Raw genomic sequence first — 15,661 nt, 5'->3', positions numbered from 1 at the left:
CCGAACCTAATACTATCCAGTCCCTGTTAAACCCTAACAAGGGATAGATAGTTGCAAAATCCAAGGATTGGGTGCCGCTGAAGCTCTCCAGATAAAGAAAACGAGACGCGAGGTTGGGGGAAGGTTGAGAGGTTTTCTATCCCAATGGGAATCCACGACCCAGAGTCCCTGGGCCTTGGACATTATGGAAAACGGATACAGGATAGAATTCTCCTCAACTCCTCCAAAGAATTTTCGGATAATCTCCCACAGCCAGGGCGTGTTAGAAAAAATTTGCCAGGGAGTCTTAGATTTAATAGACTCAAACGTGGTAATAGAAGTTCCCGAACTAGAAAAGGGAAAAGGTTATTATTCAAACCTTTTTTTAGTCCAAAAACCAGATGGGTCTTCCCATACCATTATAAATCCAAAAGGGTTAAACAAAGCCATTACCTACAGAAAATTCATTATCCCTTTAATCAAAAACTGAGCCTTCATGACGTCCATAGATCTAAAAGACACCTATTACCACGTCCCCATACACAAAAATTCTTAAAAATACCTCAGATTTGCATTAATAGACAACGCCGGTGTGGTAAATCATTTCCATTTCACTGCTCTACCCTTTGGGATATCTTCCGCCCCAAGGGTGTTCACAAAATTGGTGGTAGAAATTATCTCCCCTCTCAGGACAGAGGGATTAAAAAAATTTCCATACCTAGACGATTTTCTTATTATAGGCAACTCAGAACTAGAAACATCCAGTCAAACTGATTACCTGATTCACAATTTCACAGATTTGGGCTGGTTAATAAATCGGAAAAAGTCTTGTCTAGCACCATCTACTCAAATGAAATTCCTAGGAGTGATGCTAAATTCTATAACCCAGATGTCATCTCTACCACAAGAAAAGTTGGTATCTTTTAACGAAAAGATAAAGCGTTTCCAATCCCAAAGTCATTGTTCTATCAGGAGTGCCATGAGCCTTCTGGGAATGATGACCTCGTGCATCACCACAGTGGCATGGTGTCAGTCAGGCCCATACCAGGATAACTCAATCCTGGATACTAGGAAAGTGGGATAGAAAACAGTCCTCCATAGAGAAAAAGATAACCATCCCCCTACGCATAAAGTCAGATTTAAACTGGTGGACGGAAAAGAAGAATCTGTCGAGGGGCGTAACCTGGTTGAGAAATCCAGAAGTCCAGATCATGACAGATGCAAGCGGCATGGGCTGGGGAGCAAAGGTAGCCTCTTCAAACTACCAGGGCAGGTGGTCAAACAAAATAAAACAAAGATCATCAAACTACGGAGAGTTGAGAGCTGTCTGAGAGACTCTAAAAGCATCCCAAAAACTATTGTCCGGAAAACATCTAAAAATATTCTCCGACAATGTAACAGCTGTGGTCTACCTAAAACACCAGGGGGGCACAAGATCTCCAAGCCTAAAGGGTCTGGCGGAAATAATATTCTTCTGGGCAGAAAGAAATGTACTTTCAGTCACAGCGATCCATCTAAAGGGTTCAGAAAACATAGAAGCCGACTACCTCAGCAGAAAAACTTTAGACCCAGGGGAGTGGTCCCTAAATCAAGAAATTTTTCAGAAAATTTCTAGAAGATGGGGAGTCCCTCAAATAGACCTATTCGCGTCAAAAAACAATGCAAAAGTGGGGCGGTTTTGTTCTCTAAACCCCAAAGAAGAGCCATGGGCAGTTGACGCCTTTTCAGTCAGGTGGACCTGGAATCTCGCTTACGCTTTTCCTCCCTGGGCCCTAATTCCTCAAGTACTGCAGAAGATAATAACCGATCCTATAACAGTAATACTGGTGGTTCCCTATTGGCTGAAGAAAAGTTGGTTCCCCGTCCTAAAGGAATTCGCTCTGGAAGAGCCATCGAAAATACCTCTCCAGAAGGACATTCTATCACAGGGTCCCATCCTACACCAAGATCCCAGCCTGTGCAGATTATCAGCATGGATCCTGAACGCGAGATCTTAAAGAGTAAAGGTCTTTCAGAAAAGGTTATTAATACTCTAAAATCCAGCAGAAAAAGAGTTACTTCAGCAATCTATCTCAAAATCTGGAGAAAATACTGCAGTTGGCTGGGACAAGATTCCCCAATAAATTCTCCCCCAAGTATCGAAAAGATTAGAGATTTTCTCCAGAGGGGGCTGGATATGGGCTCAGACCCAGTACACTAAAGGTACAGATATCCACTTTGGGGGCATGCTATGATACAGATCTAGCCAGCCATAGGTGGATAAGAAGATTTGTAAGAGCTTCTTCTAGACTAAGACCATCTATAACCCCAAGGATTCCCCAGTGAGATTTAAACCTGGTCTTGAAAGGTCTAATGAAATCTCCATTTACTCCCTTACAGGACATTTCAATTAAACATCTTACTTTCAAAGCTGCGTTCTTAATAGCTATAACATCAGCTAGACGCCTGGGAGAGATTCAGGCTCTCTCCTGTCGAGAACCCTATCTCTCTGTCTTTCCGGACAGGATAGTTTTAAAACTGGATCCGGGTTTTCTTCCGAAAGTCGTCACAGATTTTCATAGAGACCAAGAAATCGTCCTCCCTTCTTTTCCTGAAGATGTAAAGAATTCATCTGAGGAACAATTCCAACTCCTGGATGTCAGGGAGACTATTATACAATACCTGTCGGCGACATTTTTTTTTAGAAGGGATGACAATCTCCTTATTTAGTTTGCTGGTCAAAACAAGAGTAGAAAAGCATCCAAGGCTTCTATAGGTCGTTGGATTAAGTCAACTATATCCTGCTGTTACCAAATGTCAGGTCTTACTAGTCCTACAAATATAAGAGCCCATTCAACAAGAGCAATGGCATCTTCATGGGCTGAAAGAGCGGGTGTTTCCCTAGACAAAATCTTTAGGGCCGCCACCTGGTCTAATGTAAATACGTTCATAAGACATTATCGTATTGATGTGTCTGCTTCTGCTGATTTGACCTTTGGACAGAAAATCCTGCAAGCAGTCCCCCTCCCTACTAAGTAATCTGATAGTTCTCATGGTTAAGCCGTCATGGTGGACGAAATGGAAAAACCGTAATTAGACTTACCAGTAATTCTGTTTCCTTGAGTCCACCATGACGGCTCGTAAATTCCCCCCCTGAGGTTATAAGAGGGTCAGAGTATGAATTAGAATGAACCGCAGGAGGGCAGAGGAAAAAAAAACACAGGTATTGTGAGGTGCCCCCCAAGGGACAGGAAACACTGAGGGTAAGAGTGGGTGGTGGCCTTTTAAAGTCTCTGTGATCCTGCCCCTACAGAGGTCAAGGGGTCAATCTCATGGTTAAGCCGTCATGGTGGACGAAATGGAAAGTCTTATGTAGCCCAAAATGGTTGCAATAAAAACGACAACTCATCCCGCAAAAAACGTCACCTCACGCATTGCACCCGCACGGAATTCTCGCCTGTGTGCAAGGGGCCATAAAGTGACATATGTCAGATTTGCAAAATTAGGCCTGGTCAGGGAGGAGGGCAAATGGTCCGGTCTGAAAGTGGTTAATGATCTTGTAGAAGGCTTGCACAGTAAAATATAAATTTTTGCAGATGACACTAAACAGTGTAAAGTAATTAAAATGGAAGAGGACAGTATACTGCTATAGATGTGGCAGAGTAGTGGCAGATGAGGTTTAACACTGACAAATGTAAGCAGGGCCGGCGTCAGCACCTGGCACACCCGGGCAAGTGCCGGGGCCCACTGCTTCTGGGGGGCCCACTGTACCCGCTTACTCCTGCAGCTGTGTCCTGGTCTTCATTAAACTGCCTGTTCTGAAATCTAGGGCAGCTTACCCCAGCAATGCAGACAACACCAGGACTCAGAACAGGGTCGATGGAGTTTCCTACCGGGCTAAAGGACCTTCCTGATGTCATCCGCCCATGTGACCAGTGTGGGAGGAGCCGAGAGATGTGTTCCTGTACGGATAGGAGCCTGGCTGGAATGTGGTGAGGCCTAGCTGTGTGTCTGTCCCTATGTGTGTGTCTGTCTGTCCCCTGTGTGTACCCCATTGCTTAGACTTCATACCACAATCTAGCCAGTGCCTAATGGGTTACAGTTTAGACCACCTTCTGATACATGTTGATAATTCCCTTTTAAACCCCAGTCCATGTCCCCTCAGTACTGGGAATCAGTGGGAGTCATATTAGAAGGTAACAAAAGGTTGGAGCATAACTAAAGGTGGAATTCCCTTTTAATGTCCCCTAAAGGTGGCCACACACATTAGATAGAAGTTGGTTGACGATCTCACCATTGCACAGGTGTCTGCCCATATGTACAGCATGTGTCTGTCCCTGTGTTTGTGTCTGTCCCTGTGTGTGTGTGTGTCCATCCCTGTGTGCATGTGTGACCCTGTGTGTGTGTGTGTGTGTGTGTGTGTATCTGTCCCTGTGTGTATTTGACCGTCCCAGTGTGTGTGTCCTTGTATGTGTGTGTCCCTGTGTATGTGTGTGTCCCTGTGTATGTGTCTCTCCCTGTCCTGTGTGTGTCACCATCACTATGCCCACAGTGTTCCTATGCCTTGACATAGCTGCATCAAGACGTTCTGTGCGGGGCAAGAGAAAGAAGAAGGAAGAGGAGGCAGCACCGCCAGCATGGAGTCCGTGGGAGAGACACAGGGAGGCACACTAAGGACGTAGGTAACACTACCACATTATCAGCACTAGTGTTATCTGTGGTTTTACATAGGACTGCAGGTAACACTACCACACACATTATTAGCACTAGTGTTATCTGGTTTTACATAGGACTGCAGGTAACACTACCACATTATTAGCACTAGTGTCATCTGTGGTTTTACATATTACTGCAGGTAACACTACCACATTATCAGCACTAGTGTCATCTGTGGTTTTACATAGGACTGCAGATAACACTACCACATTATCAGCACTAGTGTCATCTGTGGTTTTACATAGGACTGCAGGTAACACTACTACATTTTCTATACTCAGATAGCCATGACTGTGTTATCTGTTCTGTTACATAGGACTGCAGGTGATATCTACTATATTATCTGTACTCAGAGAGTTATCACTGTGTAAGGGGGCCCACTGAGACTTTATCACCCAAGGGCCCACATGAACTTGGAGCCGGCCCTGAATGGGGAAAATTGGCTTCTACCTTTTTTTTTGCCCTCCTCTGGATCAACGTGCAGGATAACAGGCCGAACTGGATGGACAGATGTCTTTTTTCAGCCTTATAAACTATGTTACTAAGTTACCATGCAAACCTTCAAGTCCACACATGTTCTTTTTAACATATGTATATGCTATGTGTGGAGCACGTACATATATACACACAGGTAGTAAGTGTATATGTATAGTATCCTGTACATATACCACTCATACGGATTCTTTTATTTTTTCCACCTTTTTAGCATAATTTTACCGTGTATTGTATGTACTGCACCTTGTACAAAAAAAGAGCAAGGATTGTATGTACTGCACGCCATCAGTAAACACGTGAGCCACAAAGAAACACAACTTAAAGAAGACCTGTCGCCAAAAAATGCAATGCAATCTAAAAGCAGTGTTAAAGAGGAGGAGAAGCTGAGCAGATTGATGTATACATTTGTTGGTTAAGATTCAGTAAAACTTGACATTTTTACATTTACATCTGCAGCCCTGTGAATTTCTATCAGTACAGTAGGGAGGAGGGGTTATCAGTGACTGACAGCTCTCTCTCAATGTACACTTATACACACAGTGCTATCAGTACAGTAGGGAGGAGGGGTTATCAGTGACTGACAGCTCTCTCTCCATTTACACTTATACACACAGTGCTATCAGAACAGGAGAGAGGAGGGGTTATCAGTGACTGACAGCTCTCTCTCTCTCCATGTACACTTATACACACAGTGCTATCAGTACAGTAGGGAGGAGGGGTTATCAGTGACTGACAGCTCTCTCTCCATGTACACTTATACACACAGTGCTATCAGTACAGTAGGGAGGAGGGGTTATCAGTGACTAACAGCTCTCTCTCCGTGTACACTTATACACACAGTGCTATCAGTACAGTAGGGAGGAGGGGTTATCAGTGACTGACAGCTCTCTCTCCATGTACACTTATACACACAGTGTTATCAGTACAGTAGGGAGGAGGGGTTATCAGTGACTGACAGCTCTCTCTCCATTTACACTTATACACACAGTGCTATCAGTACAGGAGAGAGGAGGGGTTATCAGTGACTGACAGCTCTCTCTCTCCATGTACACTTATACACACAGTGCTATCAGTACAGTAGGGAGGAGGGGTTATCAGTGACTGACAGCTCTCTCTCCATGTACACTTATACACACAGTGCTATCAGTACAGTAGGGAGGAGGGGTTATCAGTGACTAACAGCTCTCTCTCCGTGTACACTTATACACACAGTGCTATCAGTACAGTAGGGAGGAGGGGTTATCAGTGACTGACAGCTCTCTCTCCATGTACACTTATACACACAGTGTTATCAGTACAGTAGGGAGGAGGGGTTATCAGTGACTGACAGCTCTCTCTCCGTGTACACTTATACACACAATGCTATCAGTACAGGAGGGAGGAGGGGTTATCGGTGACTGACAGCTCTCTCTCCATGTACACTTATACACACAGTGCTATCAGTACAGGAGAGAGGAGGGGTTATCAGTGACTGACAGCTCTCTCGCTCCATGTACACTTATACACACAGTGCTATCAGTACAGGACGGAGGAGGGGTTATCAGTGACTGACAGCTCTCTCTCCATGTACACTTATACACACAGTGCTATCAGTACAGGCGGGGTTATCAGTGACTGACAGCTCTCTCTCCATGTACACTTATACACATAGTGCTATCAGTACAGGACGGAGGAGGGGTTATCAGTGACTGACAGCTCTCTCTCCATGTACACTTATACACACAGTGCTATCAGTACAGGAGGGAGGAGAGGTTATCAGTGACTAACAGCTCTCTCTCCATGTACACTTATACACACAGTGCTATCAGTACAGGAGGGAGGAGGGGTTATCAGTGACTGACAGCTCTCTCTCCATGTACACTTATACACACAATGCTATCAGTACAGGAGGGAGGAGGGGTTATCAGTGACTGACAGCTCTCTCTTCGTGTACACTTATACACACAGTGTTATCAGTACAGTAGGGAGGAGGGGTTATCAGTGACTGACAGCTCTCTCTCCGTGTACACTTAGCACTGTGTGTATATCAGTACAGTAGGGAGGAGGGGTTATCAGTGACTGACAGCTCTCTCTTCGTGTACACTTATACACACAGTGCTATCAGTACAGGAGGGAGGAGGGGTTATCAGTGACTGACAGCTCTCTCTCTCCATGTACACTTATACACACAGTGCTATCAGTACAGGACGGAGGAGGGGTTATCAGTGACTAACAGCTCTCTCTCAATGTACACTTATACACACAGTGCTATCAGTACAGTAGGGAGGAGGGGTTATCAGTGACTGACAGCTCTCTCTCCATGTACACTTATACACACAGTGCTATCAGTACAGGCGGGGTTATCAGTGACTGACAGCTCTCTCTCCATGTACACTTATACACACAGTGCTATCAGTACAGGAGGGAGGAGGGGTTATCAGTGACTGACAGCTCTCTCTCCATGTACACTTATACACACAGTGCTATCAGTACAGGAGGGAGGAGGGGTTATCAGTGACTGACAGCTCTCTCTCCATGTACACTTATACACACAGTGCTATCAGTACAGGAGGGAGGAGGGGTTATCAGTGACTGACAACTCTCTCTCCATGTACACTTATACACACAGTGCTATCAGTACAGTAGGGAGGAGGGGTTATCAGTGACTGACAGCTCTCTCCATGTACACTTATACACACAGTGCTATCAGTACAGTAGGGAGGAGGGGTTATCAGTGACTGACAGCTCTCTCCATGTACACTTATACACACTGTGCTATCAATCACTGATAACCACTCCTTCCTGTACCGATGCTGTTCACAGAAGGTAGAAAAAAAGCAGAGATGTAAATGTAAAAAAATTACAGGTTTTACAGAATCTTTCCCCACAAATATATACATCAATCTGCTCAGCTTCTCCTGCTCTGTAACACGGTGTGTTCAAATTGCATTGCATTTTTTGGCGACAGGTCCTCTTTAATATTGCTCCAATGCATCTAAAATGAAAATGAAGCAACTTTGCAAACAGCAAGGCTATGCTTTCCTGTTATGTTCATACAGCTCCCATGCACAAATAGTCATCTCCATGGTAACAAACTACAAACAAACCCAGTGTAGTCTCACACTCTCTCCTATTCGTACTATACTTCTTGGTAACCTGCAGAATGTACATTAGCAAGCAGTAGAGGATGGATGGATAGGAGTACACAGGATCAGATTACCCTGAATTTAATTGTAGTCTGTTTCCATAGAGACATATAAATCAGCATAGAATCTGCAGACACAACATGGTAGAACATGTTGAATTAACAGTATTTGCAACTTTTTTTTATTTCTTCAAGGGCTGGCAAAAATAGTAGCCAATTAAAGATCGTCATAGTTTAATACAGTCCTGATTTAAGACCACTTGAAAAATGGCAAAAAATCATATTTAGCATGGCTGGATCTTAACAAGGTTCCAAGTAGAGCTTCAACATGCAACAAGAAGAAATGGGAGTGAGACAAAGCATTTTTTGAGCATTCAATTTAATGAAAACAACGAATAAACTGAAACAGGCTGTTTTTCAGCTGATCAAAAGTTTAGGACCACACCTCCAAAAAAGAAAACTAAACCCCCCCAAAACAGAAATCCAACTTCCAAACATGAACTCAGTAATAGTAGCTCCGCCGTTATTGTTTATCACTTCAAAAATTCGTTTCGGCATGCTTGATGCAAGCGTTTCCACGAGGTGAGTGGGAACATTTCTCCAAGTGGTGAAGACGGCCGCACGAAGGCCATCTACTGTCTGGAACTGTTGTCCATTTTTGTAAACTTCCCTTGCCATCCATCCCCAAAGGTTCTCAATTGGATTTAAATCAGGGGAACACGCAGGATGGGCCAAAAGAGTGATGTTATTCTCCTGGAAGAAGTCCCTTGTTCTGCGGGCATTGTGTACTGTAGCGTTGTCCTGTTGAAAACCCAGTCGTTACCACACAGACGAGGGCCCTCAGTCATGAGGAATGCTCTCTTCAACATCTGGACATAGCCAGCGGCCGTTTGATGCCCCTGCACTTCCTGAAGCTCCATTGTTCCACTGAAGGAAAAAGCACCCCAGACCATTATGGCGCCCCCTCCACTGTGGCGTGTAGAAAACATCTCGGTGGGATCTGCTTGTCATGCCAGTAATGTTGGAAACCATCAGGACCATCAAGGTTCAATTTTTTCTCTTCAGAGAATAAAACTTCCTTCCACATTTGAATGTCCCATGTTTGGTGCTCTCTTGCAAAGTCCAAACGAGCAGTTGTGTGGCGTTCAAGGAGACGAGGTCTTTGAAGACATTTTTTGTTTTTGAAGCCCTTCAGTCTCAGATGCCGTCTGATGGTTATGGGGCTGCAGTCAGCACCAGTAAGGGCCTTAATTTTAGTCGCGGGTCGTCCAGTGTCTTGACGGACAGCCAATTGGATCCTCCGGCTCAGTGCTGATGAAAATTTTTTGGGGTCTTCCACTTGACTTTTTGGTTCCATAACCCTCAGGATCATTTAAGAAATTCCAAATGACTGTCTTACTGCGTCCCACCTCAGCAGCGATGGCGCGCTGTGAGACCCTGCTTATGCAGTTCAACAACCCAACCACGTTCAAAAAGGGAGAGTTTTTTTTGCCTTTGCCATCACAACGTGTGACTACCTGACAGAGAATGACAATGAATCCACATCTTTGCACAGATTTGGCCTTTTAAAGGCATGTGGTCCTAAAATTTGGATCAGCTGAAAAACAGCCTGTTTCAGTTTGATCATTATTTTCAATTAATTGAATGCTCAAAAAATGTTTTGTCTCACTCTCATTTCTTCTTGTTGCATGTTGAAGCTCTACTTGGAACCTTGTTAAGATCCAACAATATAAAATATGATTTTTAGCCATTTTTCAAGTGGTCTTAAACTTTTGATCAGGACTGTATTTGGTTGGGGTAAGGGTTCATGCATACCACCGTACTGGCTCAGTGCTCGTATCGAGGACCGTAAACAACATATCCGCAATATACGGGCACTGGCCTTGTGCACTCTGTGCTGCGGACACAGACCCACTGACTTGAATGGGTCCGCGATCTGCAAGATACGACCGAAGATAGGAATTAATATATCTTTTGCAAAGTGGAGGCACGAATCAGAAGCCCACAGAAACACAACAAAGCGCATAAACAGTCTAAGTTCTAGGTCACCCCAGAGCTGGCGTATTTGTCTTCGTCTGTTTTGAGTGGTGAGTTGTGATTTTTTTTTGCATTAAAAATCGCACTTTCCTGAAGACCGCAAAGAGGTGACTTTTTAATGCACAAATAAATTAGACCAGTCTAAGTGAATATGAACCTGTCTAACTGAAGAACAACCACCAGAGGTCAGACATGTTCTATATTTTTTTTTGTGGAGCCATTCACTTCAATGGGGCTGCAAAAAAAAAACACGAAAATTACTTCGTGTGCGTTCCGTGTCCGTATGCCCATTTCGCAAAAAAAAAATATAGAACATGTCCTAATATTGTCCGCATTACGGACAAGGATAGGACTGTTCTATTATGGCTCGGGCGTTCCGTTCCGCAAAGTGGACGGAATCCGTGTTTTGCAGATCCACAATTTTTTTCCGGAGCCGCGGACTGGAAGATCGGCGGCGTGCTCTGGAAATGCGGATGCACATAGTGTGCTCTCCGCATCCATTCTGTCCCCATAGAGAATTAATGGGTCCGCACCCGTTCCGCACAATTAGGGAACGGATGCGGACCACAATTGCAGACGTGTGAATGGAGCCTAAGTCCTGGAATCTATTGTATTACACTGACAGCATTATGTCAGTGTAAGGCTCCATTCACAAGTCCGCAAATGTTTTGCGGTCTGCAAACTGCGGATCCACAAAACACCGGACTGCACATGGCCGGCACCCCAATAGAAATGCCTTTTCTTGTCCGTGTCTGTGGACAAGAATAGGACATGCTCTATTTTTTGGCGGGGTTGCGGAACGGAAGTGCGGATGTGAACAGCACACTATGTTCTGTCCACATCCGCACTTCCGTTCCGCGACCCCATTGAAAATTGTGGAACGGATCTGGACTCATTCATACGGACGTATGGCTTTTTCAGTATTTTGGCCCCTAATAGAACAGTACTATCCTTGTCCGTTATGCGGACAATAATAGGACATGTTCTATCTTTGAACTGAACGGAAAAAACGGAAACGGAATGCATACGAAGTACATTCGGGTTTTTTTGCGGACTCATTGAAATAAATGTTTCCTTATACGGACCATATACGGAACGCAAAAAATGGAATGGAAACGGGAAAAAAAAAAACGTTCGTGTGCAAGAGGCCTAATTCAGCAGATTTCAGGACTCTAAGGCCACCTGCACATGTTGCAAAATCCATGTGGTTTTTCTGAGTGGATTCCCTTTTTGAAAAACCACAGCATATTAGGCCCCTTTCACACAGGCAAGTTTTCCGCGCGGATGCAATGCGTGAGTTGAACGCATTGGACCCGCACTGAATCCTGACCCATTCATTTCTATGGAGCTGTGCACACGAGCGGTGATTTTCACACATCACTTGTGCGTTGCGTGAAAATCGCAGCATGCTCCTCTTTGTGCGTTTTTCACGTAACGCAGGCCCCATAGAAATGAATGGGGTTGTGTGAAAATCGCAAGCATCCGCAAGCAAGTGCGGATGCGGTGCGATTTTCACGCACGGTTGCTAGGAGATGATCGGGATGGGGACCCGATCATTATTATTTTCCCTTATAACATGGTTATAAGGGAAAATAATAGCATTCTGAATACAGAATGCATAGTAAAATAGGGCCGGAGGGGTTAAAAAAAAAATTTAAATAATTTAACTCACCTTAATCCACTTGCTCGCGCAGCCCGGATTCTCTTCTGTCTTCTTTTTTGCTGTGTGCTGGAAAAGGACCTGTGGTGACGTCACTCCGGTCATCATATGGTCCGTCACATGATCTTTTACCATGGTGATGGATCATGTGATGGACCATGTGATGACCGGAGTGACGTCACCACAGGTCCTTTTCCTGCACACAGCAAAAAAGAAGACAGAAGAGAAGCTGGGCTGTGCGAGCAAGTGGATTAAGGTGAGTTTAATTATTTATTTTAACCCCTCCAGCGCTATTGTACTATGCATTCTGTATTCAGAATGCTATTATTTCCCCTTATAACCATGTTATAAAGGAAAATAATACAATCTACAGAACACCGATCCCAAGCCCGAACTTCTGTGAAGAAGTTCGGGTTTGGGTACCAAACATGCAGATTTTTCTCAAGCGAGTGCAAAACGCATTACAATGTTTTGCATTTGCGCGGAAAAATCGTGCATGTTCACGCAACACCCGTGTGAAAGAGGCCTTACAGTACCAGCAAAGTATACGAGATTACACAAACCTCATGTACACTTTACAGATTTCAAAATAAATAGCATGTCAATTATGTTTGCAGTTTAAACTGAGGATTACACCCTTTTCAAAGGAAGGGTGAGATCTGTGGCAAAACAGCAATTACACACTGCAGATATGCTGCAGAAACGCACAGAAATCCGCACGGAAATTTGTGTTGATTTTGCACTTTTACCCACACCCGTGTGCAGGTGGCCTAAGGGCTCATGCACGCATCCGATACACATTTTTTGCAGATCGGATGTGGACCCATCCATTCAATGGGGCCACAAAAGATATGGACAGCACACTGTGTGCTGTCCGCAATCGTATGCCCGTTACGAGGCCCTGCAAAAAGACAGAACATGTCCTGTTCTTGTCCGCATTACAGATAAGAATAGGACAGTTCTGTAGAGGGCAGCACGTTACGGTCTGCATTTTTGTCGCCATATTGTTGGTGACATGCAGCTGATTAGATCCAGATTTGACTTTTTTCAATGCAAAGAGTGAAATCCATGATGAGAATCCGCGGTATAAATCGACATAATGCAGATTTAAAATCTGCACCTCAGGTCAGTTTCTGTGGAGGATTTTTCTGCCACTTGTGGATGAGAACTGCTAAAAACGCACTGGGGGTCATTTACACGGACCGGCGTTTTATGATAATCACACTGAAAGGGTCAGGCCCTGCCGCCTCCAGTGCAGAGCACCATGAGTGCCCGTGGTGGAGTATTTTTTATTTTAATTTGTCGGAACACCAGAGATGCAGGAAAGTGGGCATTATCTATACTGGCTGCACAGAGGGCACTGTGGTGGGCTATTATATGTCCTGAGGCACTACAGGGGCCATTATATATACTGAGGGTATTGTGCTGGGGCATTATCTATACTGGCTGCACAGCTGAGGGGCATTATATCTACAGAGGGCTCTGTGGTGGGCAATCATATGCCATGGGGCACTATAGTGGCCATTATATATACCAAGGGTATTGTGCTGGGGCATTATCTATACTGGCTGCACAACTGAAGGGCATTATATCTAGAGAGGGCACTGTGGTGGGCCATTAAATGTCCTGGGGCACTATAGGGGCCATTATATATACCGAAAGTATTGTGCTGGAGCATTATCTATACTGACTGCACAGCTGAGGGGCATTATATCTACAAAGGGCATTATATCTACAATAATATGCCCTGGGGCACTATAGGGGACATTTTATATACCAAGGGTATTGTGCTAGGGCATTATCTATACTGGCTGCACAACTGAAGGGCATCAGCTGCACAGCTGAGCGGTATTATATCTACAGAGGGCACTGTGGTGGGCCATTATATGCCCTGGGGCACTATAGGGGTCATTATATATACCGAGGGTACTGTGCTGGGGCATTATCTATATCAGCTGCACAGCTGAGCGGTATTATATCTACAGAGGGCTCTGTGGTGGGCAATCATATGTCCTGGGGCACTATAGGGGCCATTATATATACTGAAAGTATTGTGCTGGGGCATTATCTATATCAGCTGCACAGCTGAGGGGCATTATATCTACAGAGGGCACTGTGGTGGGCTATTATATGCCCTGGGGCACTATAGGGGTCATTATATATACCGAGGGTACTGTGCTGGGGCATTATCTATATCAGCTGCACAGCTGAGCGGTATTATATCTACAGAGGGCACTGTGGTGGGCCATTATATGTCCTGGGGCACTATAGGGGCCATTATATATACTGAAAGTATTGTGCTGGGGCATTATCTATATCAGCTGCACAGCTGAGGGGCATTATATCTACAGAGGGCACTGTGGTGGGCTATTATATGTCCTGGGGCACTATAGGGGCCATTATATATACTGAGGGTATTGTGCTGGGGCATTATCTATATCGGCTGCACAGCTGAGGGGCATTATATCTACAGAGGGCACTGTGGTGGCCCATTATATGCTCAGGGGCACTATAGGGGCCATTATATATACCGAGGGTATTGTGCTGGCCAGGAAATGGACATGAAAAACTGACATCACTTTTACATGCATTTTCTCACTGTGGTGTGAACGTACCATAAGGGGGCGCTGGTAGGACTGGGTGTGTAATACTGTGTATAGCTTGGTATTGGAGGGAGTTAGAGGGAGGTGAGAGCTATCTAGTATAACACACGGTCAAAGCTGAACCGGTCCCCGCCAATAAAAGAGCCATCTGGGACGGGAGGCGAACAACTGGAAACAGTCCTCCTGACCTGAGAGCTACAAACACAGGGCCGCGTGAATTCCCGACCGTAACACTGCGAGACTACACGTACAGCGCCACTCATTACATTACGAATCATCCTTCCCGCCGACTTAGAGCGTTCATTGTCCTGTCTATCGACGGTTTAAATAAAGATTCGAAGTGGCAAAAGGGGAGGGGCCTCCCGGGCTAAGGCGGTTCATTCAGATTGGTTACTCCAAGGCTTCAAGACACGAAGCCCTTGATTGGGCGCCCAATAGAAGAGTTCTGATTTGGCCGCGTATTCCAGCGACCCGATTGGTCCCTTAGACGGCCTGTTAGGCCGCCTTTCTTCCTCCTTTCCACTACATGACGTCACTTCCTGCTGTCCGGTGAGGCAGCCGCCATATTTTCTCCGGTTACAAATGGCGAATAACAACGCGGCGGCCCTCGGGGGGACCCCGCAAGCCACTCAGACAGGTGGTGGTGGGAACAAGCCTGCGCCCTCTGGGAAGCCTGGGAATGTGCTCCCGCTGTGGGGCAATGAAAAGACTATGAATCTCAACCCTATGATTCTGACCAACATCTTGTCTTCTCCATATTTCAAGGTTCAGCTGTATGAGCTGAAGACCTACCATGAAGTGGTGGACGAAATCTACTTTAAGGTGCGGAGAGCGGGGCAGTGTCATGTATGGGGGGCTGTTCACACAGGACTTTTCTGTCTTGCCGCATGCTCTATCCATGTGATCTGTACGGGCGGGAGTTTTACACTTTACACGGTTTCCTTTATGTGAGATGACTGCATGCTGTGTGTGGCAAATTGTCAGTTTTTGTGACCCCCCTCCCCCCCCCCCCCTAAACCGCACTATGAGGTCTGCAGACACCTGTCTGAACACATCCATTTGTGCCCT

At 45.2% G+C, this 15,661-nt stretch overlaps 2 protein-coding genes and 1 long non-coding RNA gene across 4 annotated transcripts in view; 2 read left to right on the top strand and 1 right to left on the bottom strand.

Annotated features, from left to right (window-relative positions):
• Positions 1 to 14,851, bottom strand: part of HENMT1 (HEN methyltransferase 1) — an 80,566-nt gene extending 65,715 nt beyond the window's left edge. The window contains exon 1 of the mRNA XM_040407096.1: positions 14,782 to 14,851. The gene's annotated coding sequence lies outside the window, so the exon portion shown is untranslated. The remainder of the gene's footprint in view (positions 1 to 14,781) is intronic.
• On the top strand, positions 1,677 to 8,061 carry LOC120978765. The gene is made up of 3 exons (XR_005774185.1): positions 1,677 to 1,691; positions 7,864 to 7,974; positions 8,015 to 8,061. It is a non-coding gene; the product is annotated as an uncharacterized LOC120978765 (long non-coding RNA).
• A 276-nt stretch (positions 14,852 to 15,127) lies between the features above and the next one.
• Positions 15,128 to 15,661, top strand: part of PRPF38B (pre-mRNA processing factor 38B) — a 37,676-nt gene continuing 37,142 nt past the window's right edge. Inside the window, exons 1-2 of one of the 2 annotated variants that reach the window (XM_040407095.1) lie at positions 15,131 to 15,230; positions 15,359 to 15,415. Coding sequence is in view for 1 of the 2 variants with exons in the window: in XM_040407094.1 (XP_040263028.1) it covers positions 15,176 to 15,415 (240 nt within the window). In the remaining variant the exon portion in view is untranslated. Of the gene's footprint in view, positions 15,416 to 15,661 lie in introns of both variants that reach the window. The other variant, XM_040407094.1, reaches the window with a different exon arrangement.

The sequence above is a fragment of the Bufo bufo genome, chromosome 9, assembly GCF_905171765.1.
Source record: "Bufo bufo chromosome 9, aBufBuf1.1, whole genome shotgun sequence".
In the NCBI taxonomy this organism is placed as follows: Eukaryota; Metazoa; Chordata; class Amphibia; order Anura; family Bufonidae; genus Bufo; species Bufo bufo.
This window is presented reverse-complemented; position numbering and strand designations above follow the sequence as displayed.